This window comes from Impatiens glandulifera, chromosome 7 (genome assembly GCF_907164915.1).
Source record: "Impatiens glandulifera chromosome 7, dImpGla2.1, whole genome shotgun sequence".
NCBI lineage: Eukaryota > Viridiplantae > Streptophyta > Magnoliopsida > Ericales > Balsaminaceae > Impatiens > Impatiens glandulifera.
The window spans coordinates 40,124,437-40,150,748 of NC_061868.1; the positions used below are offsets into that span (position 1 = coordinate 40,124,437).

Sequence of the window (26,312 nt, forward strand, 5' to 3'; positions counted from 1 at the left end):
ACATGGTTAGGTAACATTGCATTGTGAATTAAAAACATAGTATTTTAGTTTTTATATTCATACAAGTTAGGTATAAATTATTTTATTTGAAAAAGAAAAAGCTAACATTAATATTCTTAAAGAAGTGAACAAAGTTGTTAAAGTCATCTCTTGAGACTAAATTAATGTCAATGTATGCATATTACATTCTATCGTAAAATACAAACAAACCATAAGGACTTGTTTGGGCTGAATTATTTAAGATTATCTTATGCTCGATTATATTGGTCTCTCCACCTTGTGGAATACATGTCATATATTTAATAAGGCTGAACATGGATTTAGGCACGAATTCAAGAATTGGGTGAGTTTAAAGAAATTTAATTTGGGATGAACTTAAAAAATAATGAGAAAATTATGAATGAATTGAAATAGATAAAAATAAGTTTTGTATTTTTTTAAAATTAGATAAATAAAAATTATGTATTAAATTAAATTTTAAAAATTTATAAGGTAATCCAACATTAAATTTGTACTGTAAAATAAAAGTTAAAAAAATTATTTCCAAGGTGGGCCAAACCCTACTTAGATCCGCCCATGCATAGATTAGATTATGTTGTTTTAAGATATAATTTATTTGAACATCATAAATTTAGTTAATATATTTTGATTATAGATTAGATTGATTCAATTATTTACATAAATAATATATAGAACAAATTATCTAGGTGGTTCTCAAATTACTTCGATAGTTTACTTTTAGCCCTTAAACTATTTTTAAAAATAAATCGTCCCTCACATTTACAGAAAGAGTCATCAATGGTCTTTCTGTCAATTTTTTCCGTTAAACATAACGGTTCTAACTAAAAACCCTTCAACTATTATGATAGACTACTTTTGGCCCTCCAACTATTTTGATAGTTGATTTTTAATTCTTAAATTATTTCTCCCCAAAACTATCAACATATTCAATCTTGACTTTTTATTATTATTTTGTTTTATGACCAAATTTGAAGATAATTTGTTTTATTACAATCTATAAATACATTATTTTTATAAATATTAATAGATTACAATAAAGTTTTAAGCAATTGCAACTTCCTATTTTAAGTTTTTTGCTTTATACAATAATGTCTAAGTCTAATCATCCAAGCCATTGCTCTGATACTATGAACATTTATCTCATGTATCTCTTTACCCCTCTAGCATACCCTTCTCTCGCACCGATCTCAAGAACTTAAACATTTATCGCAATTTAAGGTTTTTTATCCGACGTTTCTCTCTCAATTAAGGCTTCTCCTTACAAAGAATGATGCAAATGTATTGAAAAGAAGAAATACGATATTAGGTAGGTTTTGTGGTTTGGACTAAAAGACGCGACCGAAGGATGGATTCATAAATACACAATCACAAGAATCATTTATTAATCAATTAATCAATGTCAAAGAATCCATTTTCCTTCTCAATGTACCTTTCATATCCGAAACTTCTCTTTCCACCTTTTGCGCCCTTGTTATTTCTACAACTGAAACAGAGGTAATGTGAGTAGGAAGTTCTTCCTTTTCCAAATTCATTTCACCAATTAGAACTACATTCTCCCATCGAATAATATATAGACCTAGAGGAATGTCACAATAAATATCACAAACTATAACTCGTTCACAAGCACCTTCCAGCACCGCATTTACAAATTGGTCAAAGGAACGAAGTATGCCCATAAGCTTTCTTCCATCTCGCAGCAATACAATTAACTTCTTATCAAGATAGCTAGCAAAAGATGTTGACAAGTAAATATCTTCGGTCCTGCCCAAGACATTTTAGCAATGTCCTAGAGCAACAATGGAGATAGATTTGTATTTGATCGAGGATGGCTTTTGAAATAATTTCGTACTAGAGCGACGATTGATTGGAAGGTAGATTCATGCTCAATTGATTTGATAGAAGGGCCTTTTGTGACCCTTTTTGACAGTTTGAGAGTCATTGATGACCTTTCAGAAAGTTTAAGGGACAATTTATTTTAAAAAACAAATTGAGAGCTAAAAGTAAGCGATCAAAATAATTTGAGGGTCACCTAGGTAATTTGCCCCATATATAGGATCATAATATATCAGTTTTTATTATATTAATTTAAAATTCAATATTTGAAAATTTTTACATTTATTTGTCTGGAATTAATCAATGTATAACAGCTTCACAAATTTAACGTTTTTAATATTCATATATTTGACCTTGATAATAGTCTTATTTCCAAAAACAGCAGGGGAATAAAGTTTGCAAAAGTAACCTTTTTCCTTGGGCAAACGACAATTATACCCCTATAAAAAATATTTTCCTCCCCTCTTCTCTTCTTTCCCCTTTCTCTTTTCCTTCATTCTCTAACGACAACCCCAATGAGGCACCTTCATTCATTCTCAACGAGGCAACGAGCCCAGCAACGTCGAGACGTCCAAGCAAATGACCCTTTGCCGCCAAGACGTATGTTTTTGATGCTTCCCCTCTCCCCCACGTCTGTCATTCCCCCATGACTATAGCATGTAAGTTTCATATTAACATTGTTATACTTGAAAACATTGTTCATATTGTTTATATTGAGTGATATATACTGTGTTTTTTATTATATATATTGTGTAGGCGGAAAACGCATTTGTCGTCTACGAAAAATGCATTTTCCGTCTGCAACAGATACATTTTCCTCCTACGATTGATTCAAACTGCTACTATACAATTGAAGCACAACTAACACTCACTTCTGTAAAAACACTTATTTCTGTGAATTTTTATCAATTGTAAATCACATGTATGTGAGTGTTTTTCTCCTCTTTGATGGAGACTAGAACACTGATGATGATGGTGTTAGTTCTTTTGTTTCAAGTTCATGATATGGTGTGAATCTACCCCAAAATGCTACATATGACGAATTAGCTGACATTGTCTATGATGCTATTGGTGTGGACAAATTAAGATATGATTTAGTGTTCAAAATTAAGTATAATATGTTTATGATGAATGCTCCTCCTGAAGGACACACTTCCCCATGGAAATTGAAGGAACATCTCCATGTCCTCCACTATGCTGAAGATTTTCAAATTTATCCTCCTCCTATTATCAAATCTGAAAAAATACTAGTAAATCAGGTTTATGAGCCCCATCTTCCATGTATCCTCCTTATCATAGCATTAGAGTAAACTTGGTTAAACCTCATTCACTCTAACAATCATTTTGCCCCCGAAATATTTGCGGACTAGGGGTGAACATTCTTCAACGTGTCAGTTTTCGACCACAGAAAATCTTCCAAAGTTAAGGCCTATCACCAAAGCATATTCCTTCATTCTCCAAAAGAGCTCCTGACCATTGACCAGGAAATTTATCCCCTTCGAATTGGAGCTGCTTTTCCTCATCAGCATTTGATGGATTATTGTTCATGAGAAAATTATAATCGGGGCTTTCAATACATGTTGAAATTGAGTCTGCAAAGCTCTATCCATAAGACCAAGGTTATTAAACTTGTCATTCGTCTTTAACAAGAAGGTGCAAGTGAATTTTCATGAAGCACGGCCAGGAAAGTTCTCAATAACGGATTTGGTTTTGTTTTTTCTTTTGATTGGTGTCATCTACAAAGAAACATTATGTCAGACTAATGAAAGAAAATACCACTTCTTTAAAGAAGAAAATAAGACATTATTCGTCTGCGACAAATGCATCTGTCGTAGGCGGAAAATGCATTTGTCGTAGGCGGAAAATGCATCTGTCGCAAGCGGAAAATGCATCTTCACAGACGACAAATGTATTTTCCGCCTGCGACAGATGTATTTTCGCCTACGACAGATGCATATATTTTCATCTGCGGCAGATGCATTTCTAATTAGGATAGCAATTAGCCGTTCAGGACGGAAAATACATTTCTTATCCTCACTCTGTTTTACTTCAGAGATTTATTTTTACTATCATCCCCGTCTCGTTCGGTTCAGGAAATTCCCGCGAGACACCGTTTATACTATATTCTTTGAAAAATAAAAATTATACATAATAAATAATAAACGACTTTTTAATATAATATAAATTGTAATTTATTGAAAATTTATATTATTATACAAAAATAAATTTAAATTTTTTATAAAATATAATGAATAAATAAATATATTGATAATTTTATATATTTAATTATATTTATAGTGTTCGAATTTATTCATGATGAAATTGGGGCAGGAACACAAATATCATTCATATTCCTATCCCTATCCCTATCCCCGTCCCATCCCAAAAAACTACCGATCAAACCGAAAAAAATTCGTCTCAAATGTGAGAATTTGGTCCGAATACCGTTGACAATTTGGGTCAATTCACCCCAAAATTGTCTTACATCCATCACCACTAATCCATCACATTCTTTGTTAATCAATTAATGTTAATTAATTTATTTTGTAGCGTATAACTTGATGAACATTATTTTTTTAAATGAAGTGTGTACATAAATAAAAATAAATAAAATAAAAATAAGTATTTTGTTATATTTATTAATTATATTTATTCAATTTAAAATTTTCATTTTTCATATTTATTAATTATCCACTACATATTTATTATTATATTTATTTAGTCACAAAATTGTATTATAAATAATTATTTATTAACACTACTTATAAAATTAATATTTATTTAATAATTTTAAATTATTTTAAATTATTGTCTACTTTATGTTGTAATTATTTTAAAAATTAGTTGAATTCAAAGAGTATCTAAAAAATTATAAAGTCGGATATTTGATTCATCTATGTAAGATGAGATGGAATACATCTAATATGTATCACCCCTGCCTATATTTAAGTTATTTTTATTTTGCGAATCAAGGTTTATTAACCGAAAGAGTTAGCACAAACACTCCCACCTAGGGGTGTAAGGAGTTCGGTTTGGTCGGTTTATTATCGAAAAATTCATCACAACTTTTAGTGTCGATTTTTCAAAATCTTCATCAATTGATTGACGGTTTATTGTCAGTTCGGTTTGATCGGTTATAAAATCGGTTCGATCGATTATAAAATCGGTTCGATCGATTTACCAATTTAATCGTTAAAAAATAACAAATATATAAATATATATAATAGATTAAAGTAGAAAATAAATAAAATAATAAATTTATAATATAGTAAACTAAAATAATAAAAAAATTATTTAAAAAGTTATTTTAATTGAAGTTTAATAAATTATGTAATAAATCAATTATTTAACTTAAAAAAAATATATTAGAATATTAATTAAATCAAAATGAGTTTAAAAAGTATAAAAAATATTTTTATTATATCTGCCAAGATTGGAACCCTTAACCAAAATTAAGTAACATCTTTATTTTTACCATTAGGCTAGAAAAACATTAAAACTTAAAAAAATACCAAAACACGTATCGATTGGTTAGTTTTTTATTATCTAAATCGCCAACCAAACCGGCCCATGGTCGGTTCAAGAAATTATAAACCGATAAACTCGATTCGGTCGGTTAGTTTTTTCGATTTTGCTTACACCCCCACCCCACCTATCATGGTGGGTTCTAATAACCAATATTGTTTCCCTATGGTGGCTACTTTCACATTGTAAAAAAAAAATGGCCACAAAAAGGTTAAACACATAGTCCACAAACACACTTAACTAGGCGTAGAACTTACTTGACGAACTCAAATCCAGACCTCTCAAAGAGGCTGGAGATATTCACATATTGTTGCCACTAAGGGCTCTTTTCACATTGTATAATTTAGAACAAGAGTGTCATTTTAGAACAAAAAACTAAAAAACAACACTTGATTATAGATATGAATAATTTGGAATTAAGCTTAGTGTTTGTTCTTCCTCACATCAAATATCAATATATATGATAGAAACTGGATCAATCAAACAAATGGGGGATATATATTACCCTCCTTTAAGCTCAAGCAATCTTATTTGGCTTGTGAAATGAGACATTTATTATACATAGATAGTTTTAGCATCAGAATTATAGCCACTCAAAATAAAATAAAAAAGCAAAGCTAAGATACATATCTTAGCTGTCAACGAACATTGAGTTTTACAGCACAACAAAAATAAAAAGCAAAGCTAAGATACATATCTTAGCTGTCAACGAACATTGAGTTTTACAGCACAACATTATCTCAACGGTTGAATTGGGAGACAAGATCTTCAAGTTCATCAACAATGGCTTTGTAACAAAATACATATTGATCCTGGATCAATTCAATTCATCAAATGATATTCATAAACGAAAACAAATTATTTTCAAATATATTATCAGAATCCTTCTCTTATAGACTATACCAATATCGTTTTTTTTTTTTTATGAGAAACATGTAAAATCTTGTTGGTTGAAATCCTGATTGCTTATGAATGTATCATCATTAGACATTCCTCATCTTCCTTTGGTTAGAAAATGCAATTTTATTTTTGTTTACAACTAAAATGATATCTTAATTTATTCCTGGTGCTTAGATCGCTAAAAGTAACATAACTAAAATTAGTGCATATACAACTTAGGCCCAACATCATTTAGATAATCTAAATCATCAACTAAAATATTTTTTTTTGGACATTTAACTCAAATAATCCACTTTTCAATCAACCAAGGCTTTTTTCCCCCAAAGAAATCGAATTATTTGAAAAATTAAACAAAGACTACATCAAACAAGCTCTTAGTCTGTGGCCTACGGGGAGAGTTTCAAGAGATGGATCTGAGTATTCTTATAAGAGTAAGAACCGTTATTGAGGAAAAGATGCAAAACTAAAAAAAAAAAGAAACAAAAACATAGAACAGGAAACAACAGTTAGGCATTTCAGATTTTGAGCACCCACATCATGTTTATCATCATGTTTATGGGCAAATTTGTGCAGTGGCATGAATTTCATAGAAGGCAACAAAATGAATATTATATGTATGAAGGGAATAAACAATAAGAGATTCATACCAATGTTTGGATCATCCCATCTCGCTGCTGTCTAAACTTCCTTACAGTTTCAACCAAATCCAAAGCAGACATGTCCCCAACAAAAACTCTCTGGAGAGTATTGTGAATGGTGCAATATGTTCCAGTTCGACCAATACCAGCACTGTAGAAAAGGTGGAAAATCTCAATAATACAGATTAACAGCCGTAAAGAGGATATGCAGTATATAAAGATATTTACCTGCAATGGACGACAATTGGCCCTGAACTAGGTGGTATAGAATAAGTTTGTCTCAATAATTCACGGACAACAACTGTATCCATGGGAACTCCATTATCAGGCCATTCAGGATAATGAATATGCAAAACAGACGGTGGCAGTTTGTCTGACTGCAACAAAACCAAAAGTAAATGGTATATGAAAATTTTGTATGGAATTATTTCGATCTGATAGGAATCTAACATTTTTATATTTTGTTTTTCTTTTCATGTAATCCCTGAACGCACCTTGCGTTCCTCTTTTTAATAGAAAATGTAACCTTTATTCAAAAAAATCCTTTATCATGCATCGTTCTCCTTGGGTACAAGCTTCAAAATGATAATTGCAAGTAGAAGGACAAATTTCTCGCCTTTTTACAAGAAAATGTGCATCTACATGGGATTTGAAAATAAGGAGAAAGGGGTCCCAATTTTACTTCAAAGTTTCTGATAGAGAAATTTGTTCTTTAATCTAAGGGTCCTGCAACCTATTACTAGAAATAAGATACCTTTTTGTAATTAACCTCCAAATTACGCATCTCCAAACCAGTGTTAGTTGATGCAAATGATTTGGTGGTAATATAAATGTTGCCAAAATCTCTAGGGCCATCTTCAGTCTGAAAATAATCATCACATTTGATCTGCAAAAGGATAAGTAGGAGAGATTATTATAAAATCTAAAGAGTGTAAAAACATCTGCATTAGATGATAACATGTTTTGTTTATACAAAAAATTTATAAGATAAATATAAGGGAATAGAAGGGCCATTTCGAAGCATACAAGTGGCTAGAAGATTAAAGCAATTTAGGAAAAGGATATTTATCTTTAGTTAAGTAGATGATTATAATTAGTTAACAGAATAATTATCTAACTAAAATAAGTAGATTAGGTATTGAGTAAATCAAATTAGATTAGGATTACAGTTTTATTATACCTAGTTATTAGTTTTTTTTTAAATGTCAACTTTTATTAAAAAGAGGAAGGAAAAACAAAACAATAAATAAGAAAACAAAATATAAATTTTAAATGCCAATAAGATTGAAAAATTATCCTCCCGTACAAGCCTCTCTTTTTCGGATTGAGGCGAACGTGTGTAACATAAATCATTTGAGACGCTCGTATCCATAACTTTTCCCTTCGAAAACTATTCTATTTCTTTCTTTCCAGATTGTCCACAACATGATGAGGGAAATATGTTTCAAATCGTCCGCAATTTTGTTGCTATAACACAATTCAATCCATTTGACCCAGAAGTCAGCGACTTTTGATTATGTATCCCATCGAAGTTGAAGGAGGTTCTGCAGAAGAGCCCACATGCTCTTGGCAAGGTCACAATGAAGAAGAATGTGATCAATGAATTCTTCACTCTTCAAACAAATGTTACATCTGCTAGCGAGATGATTTTTTTTTCCAGTGTGTTAGATGTCAAGACTCTTCCAATAATAGTTTCCCAACCAAAAATGAGGTTTTAATAGAATTTTTGATTTCCACACCTTTTTACAAGGAAACCGGGATGGAGTTTCCACACCTTTGGAGAGACGCATAATAAATGTAACTAGTTTTAAAATTAGGAGAGCCGGACAGAGAAAACTTCTCGTCGGTCTCTAAGTCAATCGAAACGTTGGTAAGAGCATCTATGAGGAGATTTCGTCTCCCGTCCTCTTTGGTGGAAAGTCATATATTTAAAGAAATTCTCCAAACAATTTGGTTACATGTGAGACGAAAACAGTCGGCCACTTTAGCCTCCTTTTTACTAGAGATCTCAAAATGATCCCGATAAGAGTCTGACAAATTTCTGTTGGGGTGCCACGGATCATTCAAAAAATCGATTTTCTTACCATAACAACCATAAAAATGAGAAAGGGTGGAGTTTTTCCATTTTATAGATACGGCCCATAGGCTTCTACCCATAAACTTTCTCCTAGAAACTTTCCATTTAGTGGGCTCTATATTACTTTTTTTTCTTTGTCGTTTTTTCCTTAAAACTTTTGTTCAAAAGATAAGTATCAATCAAACAACGATTGAACTGTGAGTGGATATATTATTTAAAGCAAGGTAAAAAAAAGACTATCAAGAGCTTGATATTAGTTTGCTTGGAATTTATGAAACAAATTAATTACCTTGTTATTTTCAATCAATCCAGTGAGCATGACAATAACAGGGCAATGGTTCTGAATTATCATCTCCCAAAAATCTTCAAAGGTATTAGGTAAGGGGCCTTGAGTTGCTATGAACCTAGATATGCTTTCTGATGATGAAATCTACAATCAAAACATAACCCTCATAAATCAAACAAACAAACAAACAGTGGCTTAAGATAACTACAAGAATTATTCTCAAATTGCATGACAGATTAATTACAAGGACATAATAATAAGGTGATGGGAGATTGATTGAGAACGGTCCATATCAAACCTCAATGTAGCTTGCATTGATGTAATCACCTGCTGATGGTTCACAACCTTTGTGTGAATTAAGAACAACCATGTTGTCGTCAACTGAAAACAATGAATGGCCGTTTAAATTGTGCGTGCCAACTAACAAGTAATCATATATAGTGAGGTAAATCATAAATAATGAAACTGTTCAATCACATACAAGGCAAAACAACTAAATATCGATTTTTGTCTTTATTCTTGCTTCCAAGAGCCACAGAAAATCTATCCATCATCTCTGATTGTCCTATCGTACTGGCCTGTACCAAAAGATAAATAAACATTACACGCTATATCAAAATAAGGATTCATCATCTGTCCTGTACTCCGTACAGACAAGAACAACAAACAAACAAACTAATAATATAATGCCGTTTTCTTAGATCATACATAGTATACTATAATCTGACCTCTAAGATAGCATATTCTCGGCTGATCTCTTGTGGCTTCTGGAGCTTATCCTTGAAGAATTTCAGTGCGTCGATGCAGTATTGATACTGATCAGGCGAGAGGGATAGTGAAGGCGGCGGGGAATCGATGGAGAATGTGATTGGCCTGGAGTTTCCGGCGACGGCCATGGCTGACCACCCTCTGCGAGCTCGGAGGGAGATGAGATTCCACGTGGCTTTCAGCAACTCCGGTGAATCTACAGTTCGATTTTTCTGTCAAGCTAAAACAAGCATGAATTGAAAAGCTCTGACTACTGTGGAAATCGAAGAACAGATTGATTTCATTGGTAGTCCACTTTCAGATTCTCTCTTTCCTTTTATTTTGTAATCACAATTGTTTTTTTATATAAAGTTGTTCAATTATTTCGTATTATTTAATTTTTAAAATACTGTAAAGAACAAATCTAGCTTCATGTACACTCAAAACCCAATAGCTACTTTGATTCCAATTGCATTAATTAAGCAAATGATCGGCTTCTAATAAAAATCGTGCAAATAACACTTTCCTATTTTTCGGACAAAAATATCCCGCCGCGTAACGTGACCCGATGGCGGTCGCGTCACGCGACGACACATTCGACGAATTAGGGTTTCGTCGTATAACACGACGGAGCGTCGTGATACACAATGGGGGTATTTTTGTCCGAAAAATAGGAAGTGGTCAATTGCGCAATTTTTATTAAGCGTTGATCGTCTCCCCGCATTCGAATCAATTATTATGGTCACTAGCATGTATCCCGTGCATTTGCACGAATAATAATTTTAAAAACCGTGAACAAAAAAATTAGGTAAAATGTGATAGCATTTTTTATTTTATTTTTAACCGTTTTAAGTTTATGGACGGGTTAACCAACAATCAGACTCAAGTATCCATTTACTCTCAAATTACAGAACGATCTCTAAAACAATTCATACAATTTGATTCTTCAACTCAATTAGTTTGACCTATAGAGTCACTTCTTCCCCATAATACAAATGAAAGGAAAATGTAAAGACTATCATTAAAGTAACTTAGGCGAGACTTACTATATCCATATGATACTATTCCCATATCTCTATAAATATGATAGAATTCTTCCATTATTGTTCACTAATAATAGTGAAATTTATAGCACATATAAAAATTATTCATGAATCACCGTGTTCATCAAATTTGGTGTTGAATTTAAAATATAAAGTGTTATTAACCTAGTTGGTTAAAGAGTTGTATTTGTTTTGTTAGGTTGCAAGTTCGAACAATACCTATAGCATTTTTAATTTTATTTTTAACCGTTTTAAGTTTATGGTCGGGTCAATCCGCAATCTGACCCAAGTATCCATTTACTCTCACATATATATTCAAATTAATCACAACTCTCGACCCGGCAATCCTGACACTTTAAAAATTAAGCATCATATATATCATCAAATTTCTCGTTTGATTTATATTTTTTGAGCGATTTTTTTATATAAATTCTCCCCCTATCTTATCTCCATCGCCATCAAATCATACATTTTATCAATTAAAATATTAAAATTACTCTTATTTTATTTTTTTAAAAAAAATAATATTTTAAATAAAAAAATACATTATAGAAATTGAAAAAAAAATACTCAAATAATATATTTTCATTAAACAATTTTTATTTTACAAAATTCCAAAAAAAAAACATCAAATAACCACACTATAGAACAAGTCCAGTGAACTGATTAATGTACCACACAATCTGAAAGAAATTTTTTAACTATGGGATATAAAAAAAAAAATTGATATATTAAAAATTAATATATTATGTCATGATTTATTCAAATAATCAAATTAATCGATTTTCAGGTATATTAATTAAAACTATTATATAAAAGTATATATAAATATACCAAGTTGGTTTTATCATTAAAGAAAATGTGTTATTGTGTTTTTGATTTTATAAATAATTTAGTTTGATTAATAACAAAGTTAGTTAGAATTTAATTTATAAATATACGAATTATTTGAATGCACATGGTTCGGATGATATTATAAAATTGAATATAAGATATTGATAGTTTAATATACTGTTTGACAGCAAATTTGTACACGAGAAATTATAAAGTGAATTTGAAACAGAAATTGAGAGGGTATGAATCGACATAATCTAATTTGTGGAAAAAATAAAATAAAATTGATGAGAATGATTTATTTAAAAATAATTTTCATAATTCTAAATTTATTGAGCAATGACTAATAAAGTAACAGAAGTGTTAGTGGGTTTGTAAGTCCACATAAAATATTGAAACCTTAAATATTTTTTAATCACATGGTAGGTACATTGCATTGTGAAATAAAAACGTGGTATTTTAGTTTTTATATTCATACAAGTTAGGTATAAATTATTTTATTTGAAAAAAAGAAAAAGTTGACATTAATATTCTTAAAAAAGTGAACAAAAGCTGTTAAAGTCATCTTGTGAGACTTATTTAATGTCAATGTAGGCATATTAAATAAGGGCAATAAGACATTCTATCGTGAAAGACAGACCGACAAACCATAAGGACTTGTTTGGGCTGAATTATTTAAGATTATCTTATGCTCGATTATATTCGTCTCTCCACCTTGTGGAATACCTGTCATATATTTAATAAGGGTGACCAAGGATTTAGGCACGAATTCAAATATTCAAGTTCGGAGAATTTGATAAAAATTTGAGATGAACTTAAAAAATAACTAAAAAATTATGAATAATTCGATAGTAGATAAAATTAAGTTTTGTCTATTTTTTTTTAAAAAATTAGATAAAAAAAAATATCATGTATTAAATAAAAAAATAAAATATTAGAAGATAATATCACATTTATACAGTAAAAAAAAATATAAAAAAATTATTTTGGTGTAAGTTAACCTACCAAGATCCGCTCATGCATAGATTATATTATGTCGTTTCTAAGATAATTTATTGGAACATCATAAATATAGTTAATTTATTTGGATGGTATATTAGAATGATTCAATTATTTACATAAATAATATATTATATATTAGATTTTATTATATTAATTCAAAACTCTATATTTGACAAATCGTATATTTCTTTGTCCAAAATTAATCAGTGTATAACATCTTAAAAGATTTAAGATCTTGAATATTCATATATTAAAAAAGTTTTTTAGACTTAATTCTTAACTTAAAAATTCATTTTCAAACTCAAAATGCAATAAATATTTCACTAAACAATAATTCATCTCTAACTTAAAAATTCATTTTTAAATTCAAAAGAATATTTTTAGAATATTATTTTTACACAAACCTTTTCAATTCAACTTGTATATTTATTAAATTTACAAATTAAACCCTAATATTTTTTTAACTCACACCATTAGATAGAATTAATTATAAATCAATAATTTATACATATAAAAAATAAATTAAACATCATTAAATAAACAAACACAAATTATACTACACGAACAATAAAATTATATCAAAGCAAATATTATTAAAAAATAAATTAAATATTATTAAATAAACTCAATTACACTACACAAATAAAAAAAATTATATCAAAACAAACATTATTAAATTATTTTGTTATTTTTTATTTTTTTTATTAATGTTGTTCATTATTATAAATTTATGATATTTAAAAAATCTCTCTATATAAGATGCTTAATTTTTAAAGTGTTCGAATTACCGGATCGAAAACTGTGGTTAATTTGAATATATATGTGAGAGTAAATGGATACAAGTCGGATCGTGGGTTGACCCACCCATAAACTTAAAACGATTAAAAATAAAATTAAAAATGTTATATGTATGTTTTGAACTCACAACCTAACAAAACAAGCACAACCCTTTAACCGACTAGACTAATAACACTTTATATTTTAAATTTAACACCAAATTTGATGAACCAAGACATTTTAACAATATAAGTTCAACTTTTTAACTAACTAATTTAGGATTACCGTGTCGAGAGAGATTGATGATTGATTTGTCAAGGGATAAGAGACCGAGAATAAATGATTGATACTATTGAGATAGTTGAGTACAAAAATGAGGTTACGAGATTAATAATATGATATGTTTATTATGTAAGAAATGATAGGGTGCAAAAATGAGATTAGGAGATTAGTAATATGAGATGTCTATTATGTAAGAAATTATAATTTTGGTTGATTAAGAAACGAGGTTAAAATCAGTAAACTAATGATAAAAAAGTTAAATGAATGTTTTCTTATCAAATTTGTTATTTTGTGTATTATATATATATATATATAATGATGCTTAATTTTTAAAGTCATGTCCGGATTGATAGGTCGAGAGTTGTGGTTAATTTGATATATATATTAGAGTAAATGGATAATTGGGTCGGATTGTGGGTTGACCCGCCCATAAATTTAAAACGATTAAAAATAAAAATGTTATATGTATGTTTCGAACTTACAACCTAACAAAACAAGTACAACTTCTTAATCAACTAGGCTAATAACATTTTATATTTTAAATTCAACACTAAATTTGATGAACGCGGAACATTTTAACAATATAAGTTCAACTTTTTAAATATATATATATATATATATATAATGATGCTTATTTTTTAAAGTGTCCGGGTTGTCGGGTTGAGAGTTGTGGTTATTTTGAATATATATTTGAGAGTAAATGAATACTTGAGTCGGATTGTGGGTTGACCCGCCCATAAACTTAAAACGGTTAAAAATAAAATTAAAAATGTTATATGTATGTTTCAAACTGACAACCTAACAAAACAAGTACAACCCTTCAACCAATTAGGCTAATAACACTTTATATTTTAAATTTAACACCAAATTTGATGAACGCAGTACATTTTAACAATATAAGTTCAACTTTTTTTAACTAACTAATATATATATATATAATGTTGCTTAATTTTTAAAGTGTCCTAATTGGCGCATTGAGAGAGATTGATGATTGATTTATCGAGGGATAAGAGACAGATAATAAAAGATTAGTACTATTGAGATAGTTGGGTACAAAAATGAGGTTACAAGATTAATAATATGATATATTTATTATGTAAAAAATGATAAGGTGCAAAAATAAGGTTAAGAGATTAGTAATATGAGATGTCTATTATGTAATAAATGATAATTTTGGTTGACTGAGAAATTAGGTTAAAATCAGTGAACTAATGAGAAAAAAAGTTAAATGAATTTGTTTATCAAATTTGTTATTTTGTTTCTTATATTTTAATAATTAGATAAAAAAAATATTTAATTAAATTATAAAGTCACATTTTAAGTTAATTTGTTTATTATTTTTTATAATTACTCGTGCAAATGCAGATGCTAAATGCTTGATAAAAAAAATGAAACATAAAAAGCATATCAATAATTATATAAAATTTAACATATTAATATAGTTAGAGGACCTTTTTGTTTTTTAAAAAATATTGAATATGTCAATAGTAAATACCCAAATTTCGGGTTTTATCTTAGAGAAAATGGAGATAAACCCATTTTGAGTTTTGTTTTAGGTGTGGGTTGGAAGGAAAACTCATTTTAGGGATCATTTTACAGGTGAGTTGGAGGGGAAATTTGACGAAATGACCTTAAAGATTGCATTAATTGCCTTCGTGGTCACCCTATAATTTTTATTACTTTTGTGACCACTTTATTTTTTTTTACGAAAATACCCTCATCGCGTAACGCGAAGGGAATTTTTTTTATATAAATACTGAAATTTTTTCATTTCGTTATTTTCTTTCTCTCTCTTCTCGCGACGGCACGACGACGGAACCCTAACCCTAAACGAACACATAATACAAATCGACAACGAAAACTCGTTCTAATATCAGGTGATTGGATCGATTTATGTTATTATTTCCATTATGTTAATCTTTAAACCTTAAACCATGAGGTTTTCTTATTGTTCATCTTATTTTTCATCTTGTCGATGATGATGTTTGTAGTTGATGATGCTCTGATTCGGCTCTGTTTCAGGAAAGATTCAATTGATTCTCGCGACTGAACTTCTTGCGAAACGCCTTCCCGTTATGCGAAGACCCTTCACGTTTCGCGAAGGGCTTCCCTTTTTCGCATATTTAATGAATAACATAGAACTTCCTTATTAAGATTTAATCTTCTTTACAATATCAAATAGATGCATTTTGATTGACTCAGTTACATGATGATGATACATATATCATCAACCTAGATTAGTAATGGAGAATTGTGGTGCATATAATTGTTTGAACTAAGATAATTGTTCACAGATTCTATTCTATATGTATGTGTACAAAGTGGAATCTGGATTGTTCATATTCATCCATTTGATAGATCCCATACTAGCCTTTTCTTTAACTTTGAATTGCTATAGCCTGTAGGCAAGTCGTAATTCAATATATGAATGCCTGCGATGTAGAATAAGCTTAAGACCTTGTATGATGTGGGTTATTTGTGATCAACAATCTACTAATCAAGCGAATCATTATATTCATCAACCAAAACATTCTGATTCTCTTTTGTTTTCATGTACCAATCCATATCACACTCTATTTTATTTCTTTTTTGTTCATTTCAGTAAGCTTAAAAAGATGGAGCATGATGAGACTGAATGTCACGCATCACCAGAAGGTCCAATCTTGTGCATCAACAATTGTGGCTTCTTCGGAAGTGCATCAACCATGAACATGTGTTCCAAATGTCACAAAGACATGATTTTGAAACAAGAACAGACGAAACTTGTTGCCTCCTCCATTGAGAACATTGTTAATGGAAAGAAACCCGCCATGTCGATGTGGGAATATGTTCTGTGGATCCCATCGCTACTCTAATAAATATGGTTGCCTTTTTTACTATCATGGTGCTGCCCAGATTGCTATAGCTAAAGTCAATCATGTTGTTAAGGCGGAGAAACTCAACAAGATCTAGAGATATGATTTTTATAACCTCTTTGTCTTCATCAGGACCTTGACCAATAGCAAAAACAACTGTTCATATCATTTCAGAAGTATCATCCTTCCGGGCTTCTCTGTTTGTTGTTCATTGCAGCAGTGGAGAGCTTGTTTATTTTGTTTGTTCCAATATTTTTTAAGTTGTGGTGATTTGATAAAAAAAAAAGACAGTTGTGGTTCTTGTGTTTGTTTTCACTTTTCAGTACTAGTTTGTCATGTGGAAACCATGAATGATTATTATGCTTTGTTATATGTTTTTGTTGACATGGTGTTTATATAAATTTAACTATGAATTTGTGATCAGATCCATCTATTACACATAAAAGTTGTAGATATATATATATATATATACAAATATATGTTCTTCTATTTGATTAATTTCAATTGTTAGACAAAAATGTGTTATTGTATTGGTAGTATACCTTATCAAAATATGAACAATTTTGGGATATTATAAGTTGAGATATTATTATAATACATGCTTTAATTAATTACTACACAATAAGTTGTTTTTCCCTACCCAAAAGTTGAACAAATCCAAACTACCAACAACACACATAATAAGAAAATACATAAACAACATACATAATAAGAACACATCAACATACACATTTATTAACTAATTCTCCATCATCTTAAGAAGGAACATAGTTTTAAGCAAACCACATTTCAGAAAGAATTAAACATTTCTTCTTCTTTTAATCCTTAGAGTTCCGGTTGGCTGGCTGCTTCGGTGATCTCAGCTTTTCTGCCACCTGTTCATCAAATAAAGGCATGTAGTAGATTTGAGGCGTTTCCTTAGTTTTCTTGAAAAGGTCATCCAGTGTCAGGATTGGAACCTCCACAACTTTCTCTTCAACTAATGGTGCCAGAGGAAGCAGTTGTTGTTCCTTCTTTACTGCTGCTTCTGTAGCTGAGGGTGGTGGTGGGAGCAGAGGAATCGCTAGACGAGCCTGTTGTTGGATTTGACAATAGGATGGGGCTAATACAGCAGTTGGAGGAATCGTCGGAGGATGAGACTCCACTCGCGTTTTTACTTCCTGAGGATCGAAAACCCAGCCACAAGAAACCTACCTCCGTTTTTAGGCCATTGTAGGTTGTAAACAACATTTCTACTCTCCATTGCTTCTTCCACACGAGAATACTGCAATAATAAAAAATAACAACATCCATTTCTCCATTTTTAGACACCGGTAGAGAGAGATTTGGGAAGGAAAGAGTCAAAACAGAGAGAGAGGTGAGAGTGAGAGTGAGAGTGGAGTGTGAGAGTGAAGTGAGGGTGTGAGAGTGATGATGTTTATCAGCAGTAGTTGAAGTAATAAATGATTTTTCATTCTTGATTTCACATCCTTACATAACTCCGGTAGGGGCATTACATGTTGTGAAGATATCTTCGTTTAGGAATTTGAAAACATATAGTGAAGAAGATATCTTCGTCTCTGGTTTTCAAAATATGGCTTGTACCAAAAAAAAACATAAGAAGATATCTTCGTTTAGGAATTTGAAAATATATAGTTAAGAAGATATATTCGTTTAGAAATTTGAAAACATATGGTGAAGAAGATATCTTCGTCTCTGATTTTCAAAATATGGCTTGTACCAAAAAAAATATAAGAAGATATCTTCGTTTAGGAATTTGAAAATATATAGTGAAGAAGATATCTTCGTTTAGGAATTTGAAAACATATAGTGAAGAAGATATTTTCGTCTCTGATTTTCAAAAAATGGCTTGTACAAAAAAAAACATAAGAAGATCTCTTCGTTTAGGAATTTGAAAATATTTAGTTAAGAAGATATCTTCGTTTAGGAATTTGAAAATATATAGTTAAGAAGATATCTTCGTTTAGGAATTTGAAAACATATAGTGAAGAAGATATCTTCGTCTCTGTTTTTCAAAAAATGGCTTGTACCAAAAAAAAACATAAGAAGATCTCTTCGTTTAGGAATTTGAAAATATTTAGTTAAGAAGATATATTCATTTCTGATTTTAAAAATATGGGCACAAGAAGATATAAGAAGATATCTTCGTTTAGGAATTTGAAAACATATAGTGAAGAAGATATCTTCGTTTCTGATTTTAAAAATATGGGAACAAGAAGATATAAGAAGATATCTTCGTTTATGATCTTAAAAACATGTAGTTAAGAATATATCTTCGTTTAAGAATTTTAAAACATAGAGTTACGAAAATAACCTCGTTTATGATTTTAAAAATATGGGTACAAGAAGACATATCAAACATCAATACATTATAAGTTATAATTCATATCAAACATCAATACATTATAAGTTATAATTCCATATCAAACATCAATACATTAAAAATATGTCAATTGACCTGTGTAAACATAAGAATTACTGTACAAGTATAATTCCGTATAACACATACAAATCTCTAATATCTTGATCTAATTGCATTCTTTAACTTAAACCTATTGACATTGTGCTCAGACATAAGAATTCTGTATAAATATTTGATCCTCAATGTACTCAAAACTTCTTGGGCCTTCAAAAGAACAAGAGAAAGTATAAGAACATCTAAAATTGTTAAATGTCATAGACTAACATATGGTATAACACTTACATTATTTTTGTTGATGTCAATAGACCAATCCTTCAACGCTCCTCTATATGTTTCCATATGTCTCATTAAATATACACCACAGTCTTTCTTGTTTGTTTGGTATTGCCAGTCCAGCTTTGGGGCCGTTATCCTGTATTTTTTAACCTTTGCAGCAATTCTTTCTAGGCCTTGACTTTCCAAGAAAGTCATAAAACTATCGACTTGTTTCCTCAAAGTGACATACTTGTCCATAATTTTCATTATATGCGGACGACCGGAGTTGTCTAGTACATTGATTTTGGAGTCTTTAATATTCACACATACAAGAAAGAAATGTCTGGAATAGACGGCAGGTAGGAATATCTGTAAAAAGAACACAAACATTTATTATTTTATTGCATACTCGTTACTTGGAATTGAGGGATATGTACATACCAGGTCTGCGAAGATGAGGTCTTCTTTTGTGACATTGTAGTTTCTCATGTCTTCTTCAAGGGATTGGGAAAATAAGGTGGAATCATGCTGCATACTAACCTACAAAATAAGGGTAGAGCATCAAAATCATGAACATTGAAGGATACATAGCACAAAACAAGAGAAGCACTTACATGTGAAATTGATGAAAAACAAATTATTCGTGGTTCATCCCTTGGCAACCTACGGCATTTGAAGTGCACAATTATGGACCAAGCGTCCACCACTTCGCTCACAATTTCTTCACCCAGTTTCATTGTTTGAAATAGATGACGGGTGATATTACCCGGTGAACATTCGTACAGAACGCCACTGCAAAATAGATTCATTTAGAAGAACATAACTAACTAATTTCATATTTCAAATTTCTAAAAGCATGCAAAGTAACTTACCTTGCAGGCAGGTCTCAGCAAACACAAAATTGGCTAATCTCTGTTCCTTGTTGGTTATTTTGTGGTCCAACATATCCGCAACCTCTTTCATGTAAGGGGATCGAAGGTGCACAGTAATTTTTGTGATCTTCCTCTTAGGATAGTCTCTAATGTTGATGCGTCCCCCCCCCCCCCCCCATCATCTTCATCTTCAGAAGATTCAACGGCTTTAGAAGCCTCAACCTGTTCCTTCCCTTGACCCTGATCATTTAGTTCAACAGTGGGTGACTGAGCTTTGTGTTCCTCAACATGTTCCTTCCCTTCACCCTGATCATCGTCTTTAACAGTGGGTGACTGAACTTTGTGTACCTCAGCCGGTTCTTTCCCTTCAACCTGATGATCAGTTAGTTCAACAGTGGGTGAGTCAGCTTTGTTGGGTAGAACTGCATCCTCAACTTCTTCCTGTTGAACAGGGGGTGACTGAGCTTCAATGTGCAGAAATGCAGCCTCAACATCTTCCTGTTCAACAAGGAGTGATTGATCTTCAATGTCCTAACCTACATCCTCAAGATCTTTAGGTTGAACATGGAGTGATTGAGCTTCATTGTGTAGAACTGCATCATCGAGATCATTCGGTTCAACGTGATCTGAGCGATTTTCTTGATTTTGCATAACTGCATCCTCAAAATCATTCAGTGTAACCCGTGCTGATGGATTGTCTTCATTGGCCTCAATTGCATTCTCACGGGGGTATTCAACCGGGGGACTATTGATTTTCAAGCCCGCACTCTCTAAAGTGTCCCAAAGTGCCTCACTTGGAGGATCTTCCACACCTACACGAACCTCACCATCATTCACCACCTTCAAGTGTTTCATGAACCCTTCAGACTCTCTTAAGTTCAGGAAACCGGCCTCAAAAAAAGGCTTCGGATCGATGTTGCGTTTCTCCAACTCCCCCTGGTAGGTAATTAAGCTGTTGGGCTGTATCTTTAAAAGTTTGCAGGATTTTGGATGTCAACATCTGTAGATTATGAAAAACAGATTTCATTAGTCTTGAAAACAGGAAAATATAGACAAATGTGAGTCAATTTCTTATTTCCACATACCTCATCATCGTCTTCTTTTACTTCAACCGAGTCAACTGGATTCTCAGGATGTTTAGCTGCTAGGCGCGCCCTTGCCCGGCCCAGCCCAAAACCACCGGCACGAACTTCTAAGGTGGTATACTCTAACACTGTGACGACATCCCAACAAGAGATTATTGGGAATTTCCTTTCGTAAGGCAGACGTACACCTTCCACAAAAACACCATCTAGGTAACAAATCTGGAATAAAGGAATGGTAAACATGTTATTAAATATTGGATACCTATAAAGCATATACAAGAGATGAATTATTTACCAATAAAAAGGTTATAGGTCCATCAAAATATGGATTTTTATCTTTAGTTGCTTTTTCTTTCCAACTTCTTACACTTTCAACCAATCGTTGTAGTGTGAAGTGGCACCAGTTCAGCTCCTTTATGTTATCAACATCCATTAAGGATTTCAGAATTTTGAACCTAAAATGAATAAAATACATGTGTGAGTAATCACAAATACAATTAGATTTATAATAGGTTTGAATACATGTTTACCTGGCTCGTGAATTTTGAATTGGACATAAAAAACTTGAGACAACAAAGACAACGAAGTCGATTTTGAAATCGTTGTCTGCACTTGTGTTACTTAATATCTTGGGTATCATATAAAGTGTTTCAGGAGCTTTTGAGTCTTCCCCGGTCCATCTGGTCTTTCAATCCCTCAAGAAATTAAAAAAATCAGGGTCCTTAGTCTTGTCCCCCCAGCGGACTCAACTACGTTCATCGCCTCTCTAGGGAGGTTCATCACGAGCTGTACGATATCTTCATCGATAAGGATCTCCTCACCGTTGGCCAATACCAGAGAACTCTTATCCGTGTCAAAAGATTCGATTACGTGTCTCGAAAAATGCCCTGGGCACTTGGAGACACCCATTGTAAGAAGAGAACCAAACCCGATTTGCTTCACGGCTTCCCTCTGTTCTACGCTCAATTTAGGAATCAGTTGAGCGAGGCCATGAGGTGACGATCTTGTTAGAAATGCCACTTTCTTTTTTTTGATGGTTTTGGTTTTTGGGGGAGATGGTGGTAAATCTTCAGCGAATGGGGTAGTACACGGAGAAATATTAGTGGTTTCTGGGGGTGGTGCTCGTAACTCTTCATCGACTTGTGGAGTGGATGTAGGAATAACATTGGTTTTTTTGTGGGGGAAAAGGTGGTGGTAAAATCTCATCAAAATGTGTAGTACCTGCAGCAATATCAGTAGCTTCGACAGCAACTGTGGAAACGGATTCAGCAGTCGATGACTTCGTATTCGTATTCGTATTTCTCTTCCTCTTCCTTTCATATTTAAGCAAGTGAAACCTCGAAGTCATTATTTTCGGTGGGATTGCATAAATCAGTATTCAACTAAATAAATAGAATAAACATGTGTAAAATTAGTAGAAAATATATAAACACAATAAGATTAACCTACCTCTCTGGTTTATTGCGGGAATTGACGTTGGATGCAGGATTGGGGGCAGTTTCGTTTTCGTTTTTGCTCTTACAAACTGACAAGACGACCTCTCAAGAGTCGATGGTATCCACTTCCATGTTGTTGCCTTGGTTTTCTGACATTTTCAGAAGAAATCCTTGTAGAATAGAAGAAATCTCTAGGGTTTCAACGTTGAATATTTGATGATCGCCGAGAGATAGAGAGAGAAGAATATGAACAGTTGCTTATGAAAATGAAAATGATGTAGAGTGGGATTGTAGCGGGAAATTGAAATTATAACAATAAGTAATTGAAGCGAAGAAATATTCGTCCTATATCGTATGCTCGTAAAAAAATTCATAAATTATTTTTAATATCAAAATAATTATTTGAAGCGAAGATTTATGCGCCGCATGTAAATTCCCTCATTAAGTGTATTTACATGAGATGTAATCGGTCTTCTCATGGGAGGGAATGGGGTTTTACATGAACGTCTGGTTAAACAAAATTGAAGCGAAGATTTATTCGCTTTAAAAGTATCATCGTTAATTTAATATTGAATATTCTTAAAATAATAAATTATGTAATTTAAGCGAATATTTCTTCGATACAAATCATTTCCTGTTAAATAAAAATTTTTAAAAAAAATTAAAACTAAAATGAGGTAATAGAAGCGAATATTTTTTCGCTTCATATTATTTGAATTAAATTTAATTGATATTTAATAATGCCAATCGTTTGCTCGTAACAATTAATAAAATAAAAAATAAATTTCAAGTACTTGAAGCGAAGATTTGTTTGGTTGCTTCATGTTATTTTTAATAAATTGAATTAATATTTAAAGAATGAAAATATAAAAATAATGTTAATTTTGGTCTTTACATACACGGGTAAGTGTCTTTACATGGTAGGCAAGCGGTCTTCTCATGGGTGGGTTGGGGGGTTTACATGAGGTTTTTATTAAAATTAATTGAAGCGAATAAGTCTTCGCTCCTGAGCGTCTCCCCGCAAAAAAAAAAAAAGAGTTATGAATTAATTGAAGCGAATATTAGATCGTTGCATGTCATTTTACGGAAATATAAAATCAATGTCATTTTGGTCTTTACATACACGGGTAAGTGTATTTACATGAAAAGCAAGTGGTCTTCTCATGGGTGGGTATGAGGGGTTTACATGAGGGTCAGGGCTCCTGGGCGTGGAAATCTTTGCTTTCATCGCTTTTCACCCTTCCCTCTAACATGGTGCCCGGAACGAAGATATCTTATACGGGTTTCATATGAATATTATATTATTTCCTGACGTTAACTGGCCCTTCCGTTAACGGCGTCTAGTGTGAACCCGGAATGAAACCCGGATTCCGGATTCTCCCTCCCTCCGTCTCCTACCCAGATTGATTTATTATTATAATAATAATGCTGCAATTTGATTGGTCCGCAACAGGAGAACACGGGAATCGGTAACAGAAGATCTGAATTGTTGTTTTAGGTGTGGGTTAGAGGAGGAAATCCCATTTTAGGGATCATTTTACAGGTCAGTTGGAGGGGAAATTTGATAAAATGACCCTAAAGATTGCATTAATTGCATCCGTGGTCACTTTATAATTCTTATTACTTTGGTGACTATTTTTTTTTTTACGAAAATACCCTCATCGCGTAATGCGAAGGTAATTTTTTATATAAATACTCAAATTTTTTCATTTCGTTATTTTCTTTCTCTCTCTCTTCTCGCGATGGCACGGCGACGAAACTCTAACCCTAAACGAACACATTATACAAATCGACGACGAAAACTCGTTCTAATATCAGGTGATTGGATCGATTTATGTTATTATTTTCATTATGTACATCTTTAAACCTTAAACCATTAGGTTTTCTTATTGTTCATCTTATCGATGATGATGTTTGTAGTTGATGATGCTCTGATGATCCCGTTACGCGAAGGCTCTTCACGTTTCGCGAAAGGCTTCCCTTTTCGCATATTTAATGCATATAACTTCCTTATTCAGATTTAATCTTCTTTACAGTATCAAATAGATGCATTTTGATTGACTCAGTTACATGATCATGATACATATATCATCAACCTAGATCAGTAATGGAGAAATGTGGTGCATATAATTGTTTGAACTAAGATAATTGTTCACAGATGCTATTCCATATGTCTGTGTACAAAGTGGAGTCTAGATTGTTCATATTCATCCATTTGGTAGATCCCATACTAGCCTTTTTTAACTTTGAATTGCTATAGCCTGTAGGCAAGTCGTACTTCAATATATGAATGCCTGCGATGTAAAATAAGCTTAAGAACTTGTATGACGTGTGTTATTTGTGATCAACAATCTACTAATCAAGCGAATCAATATATTCATCAACCAAAACATTCTGATTCTCTTTTGTTTTCATGTATCAATCCATATCACACTCTATTTTATTTCATTTTTGTTAATTTCAGTAAGCTTAAAAAGATGGAGCATGATGAGATTGGATGTCACGCATCACCAGAAGGTCCAATCTTGTGCATCAACAATTGTGGCTTCTTCGGAAGTGCATCAACCCGGAACATGTGTTTCAAATGTCACAAGACATGATTTTGAAACAAGAACAGACAAAACTTGTTGCCTCCTCCATTGAGAACATTGTTAATGGAAAGGAACCCGCCATGTCGATGTGGGAATATGTTCTGTGGATCACATCGCTACTCTGATAAACATGGTTGCCTTTTTGACTATCATGGTGCTGCCCAGGATGCTATAGCTAAAGTCAATCATGTTGTTAAGGCGAAGAAACTCAACAAGATCTAGAGATGTGATTTTTGTAACCTCTTTGTCTTTATCAGGACCTTGACCAAGAGCAAAAACAACTGTTCATATCATTTCAGAAATATCATCATTCCGGGATTCTCTGTTTGCTGCTCATTGCAGCAGTGGAAAACTTGTTTATTTTGTTTGCTCCAATGTTTTTTAAGTTGTGGTGATTTGATAAAAAAAAAAAAGACAGTTGTGGTTCTTGGGTTTGTTTTCACTTTTCAGTACTAGTTTGTCATGTGGAAACCATGAATGATTATTATGCTTTGTTATATGTTTTTGTTGACATGGTGTTTATATAAATCTAACTATGTATTTGTAATCAGATCCATCTATTACACATAAAAGTTGTAGATTTATATATACAAATATATGTTCTTCTATTTGATTAATTTTAATTGTTAGACAAAAATGTGTTATTTTGTTGGTAATATACCTTATCAAAATATGAACAATTTTGGAATATTATAAGTTGAGATATTATTATAATACATGTTTTAATTAATTACTACATAGTAAGTTGTTTTTTCCTACCCAAAAGTTGAACAAATCCAAACTACCAACAACATATAATAAGAACATACATAAACAACATACATAATAAGA

At 31.8% G+C, this 26,312-nt stretch overlaps 1 protein-coding gene and 3 pseudogenes across 1 annotated transcript; 2 read left to right on the forward strand and 2 right to left on the reverse strand.

Moving 5' to 3' along the window:
- Positions 1–1,406: 1,406 nt before the first annotated feature.
- Positions 1,407–1,795, reverse strand: LOC124909881 (annotated as a pseudogene).
- A 3,950-nt stretch (positions 1,796–5,745) lies between these two features.
- LOC124910212 (protein-tyrosine-phosphatase PTP1-like) lies at positions 5,746–10,294 on the reverse strand. The gene is made up of 8 exons (XM_047450825.1): positions 10,009–10,294; positions 9,762–9,858; positions 9,579–9,661; positions 9,284–9,424; positions 7,672–7,803; positions 7,146–7,294; positions 6,927–7,068; positions 5,746–6,191 (listed from the first exon to the last, which is right to left on the reverse strand). Exons 1-8 carry the CDS (start codon positions 10,174–10,176, stop codon positions 6,120–6,122), a joined length of 984 nt encoding a protein of 327 aa, XP_047306781.1. The 5' UTR covers positions 10,177–10,294; the 3' UTR covers positions 5,746–6,119.
- A 6,286-nt stretch (positions 10,295–16,580) lies between these two features.
- Positions 16,581–16,917, forward strand: LOC124910233 (annotated as a pseudogene).
- Positions 16,918–25,367: 8,450 nt separating this feature from the next.
- Positions 25,368–25,767, forward strand: LOC124910232 (annotated as a pseudogene).
- Positions 25,768–26,312: the final 545 nt, after the last annotated feature.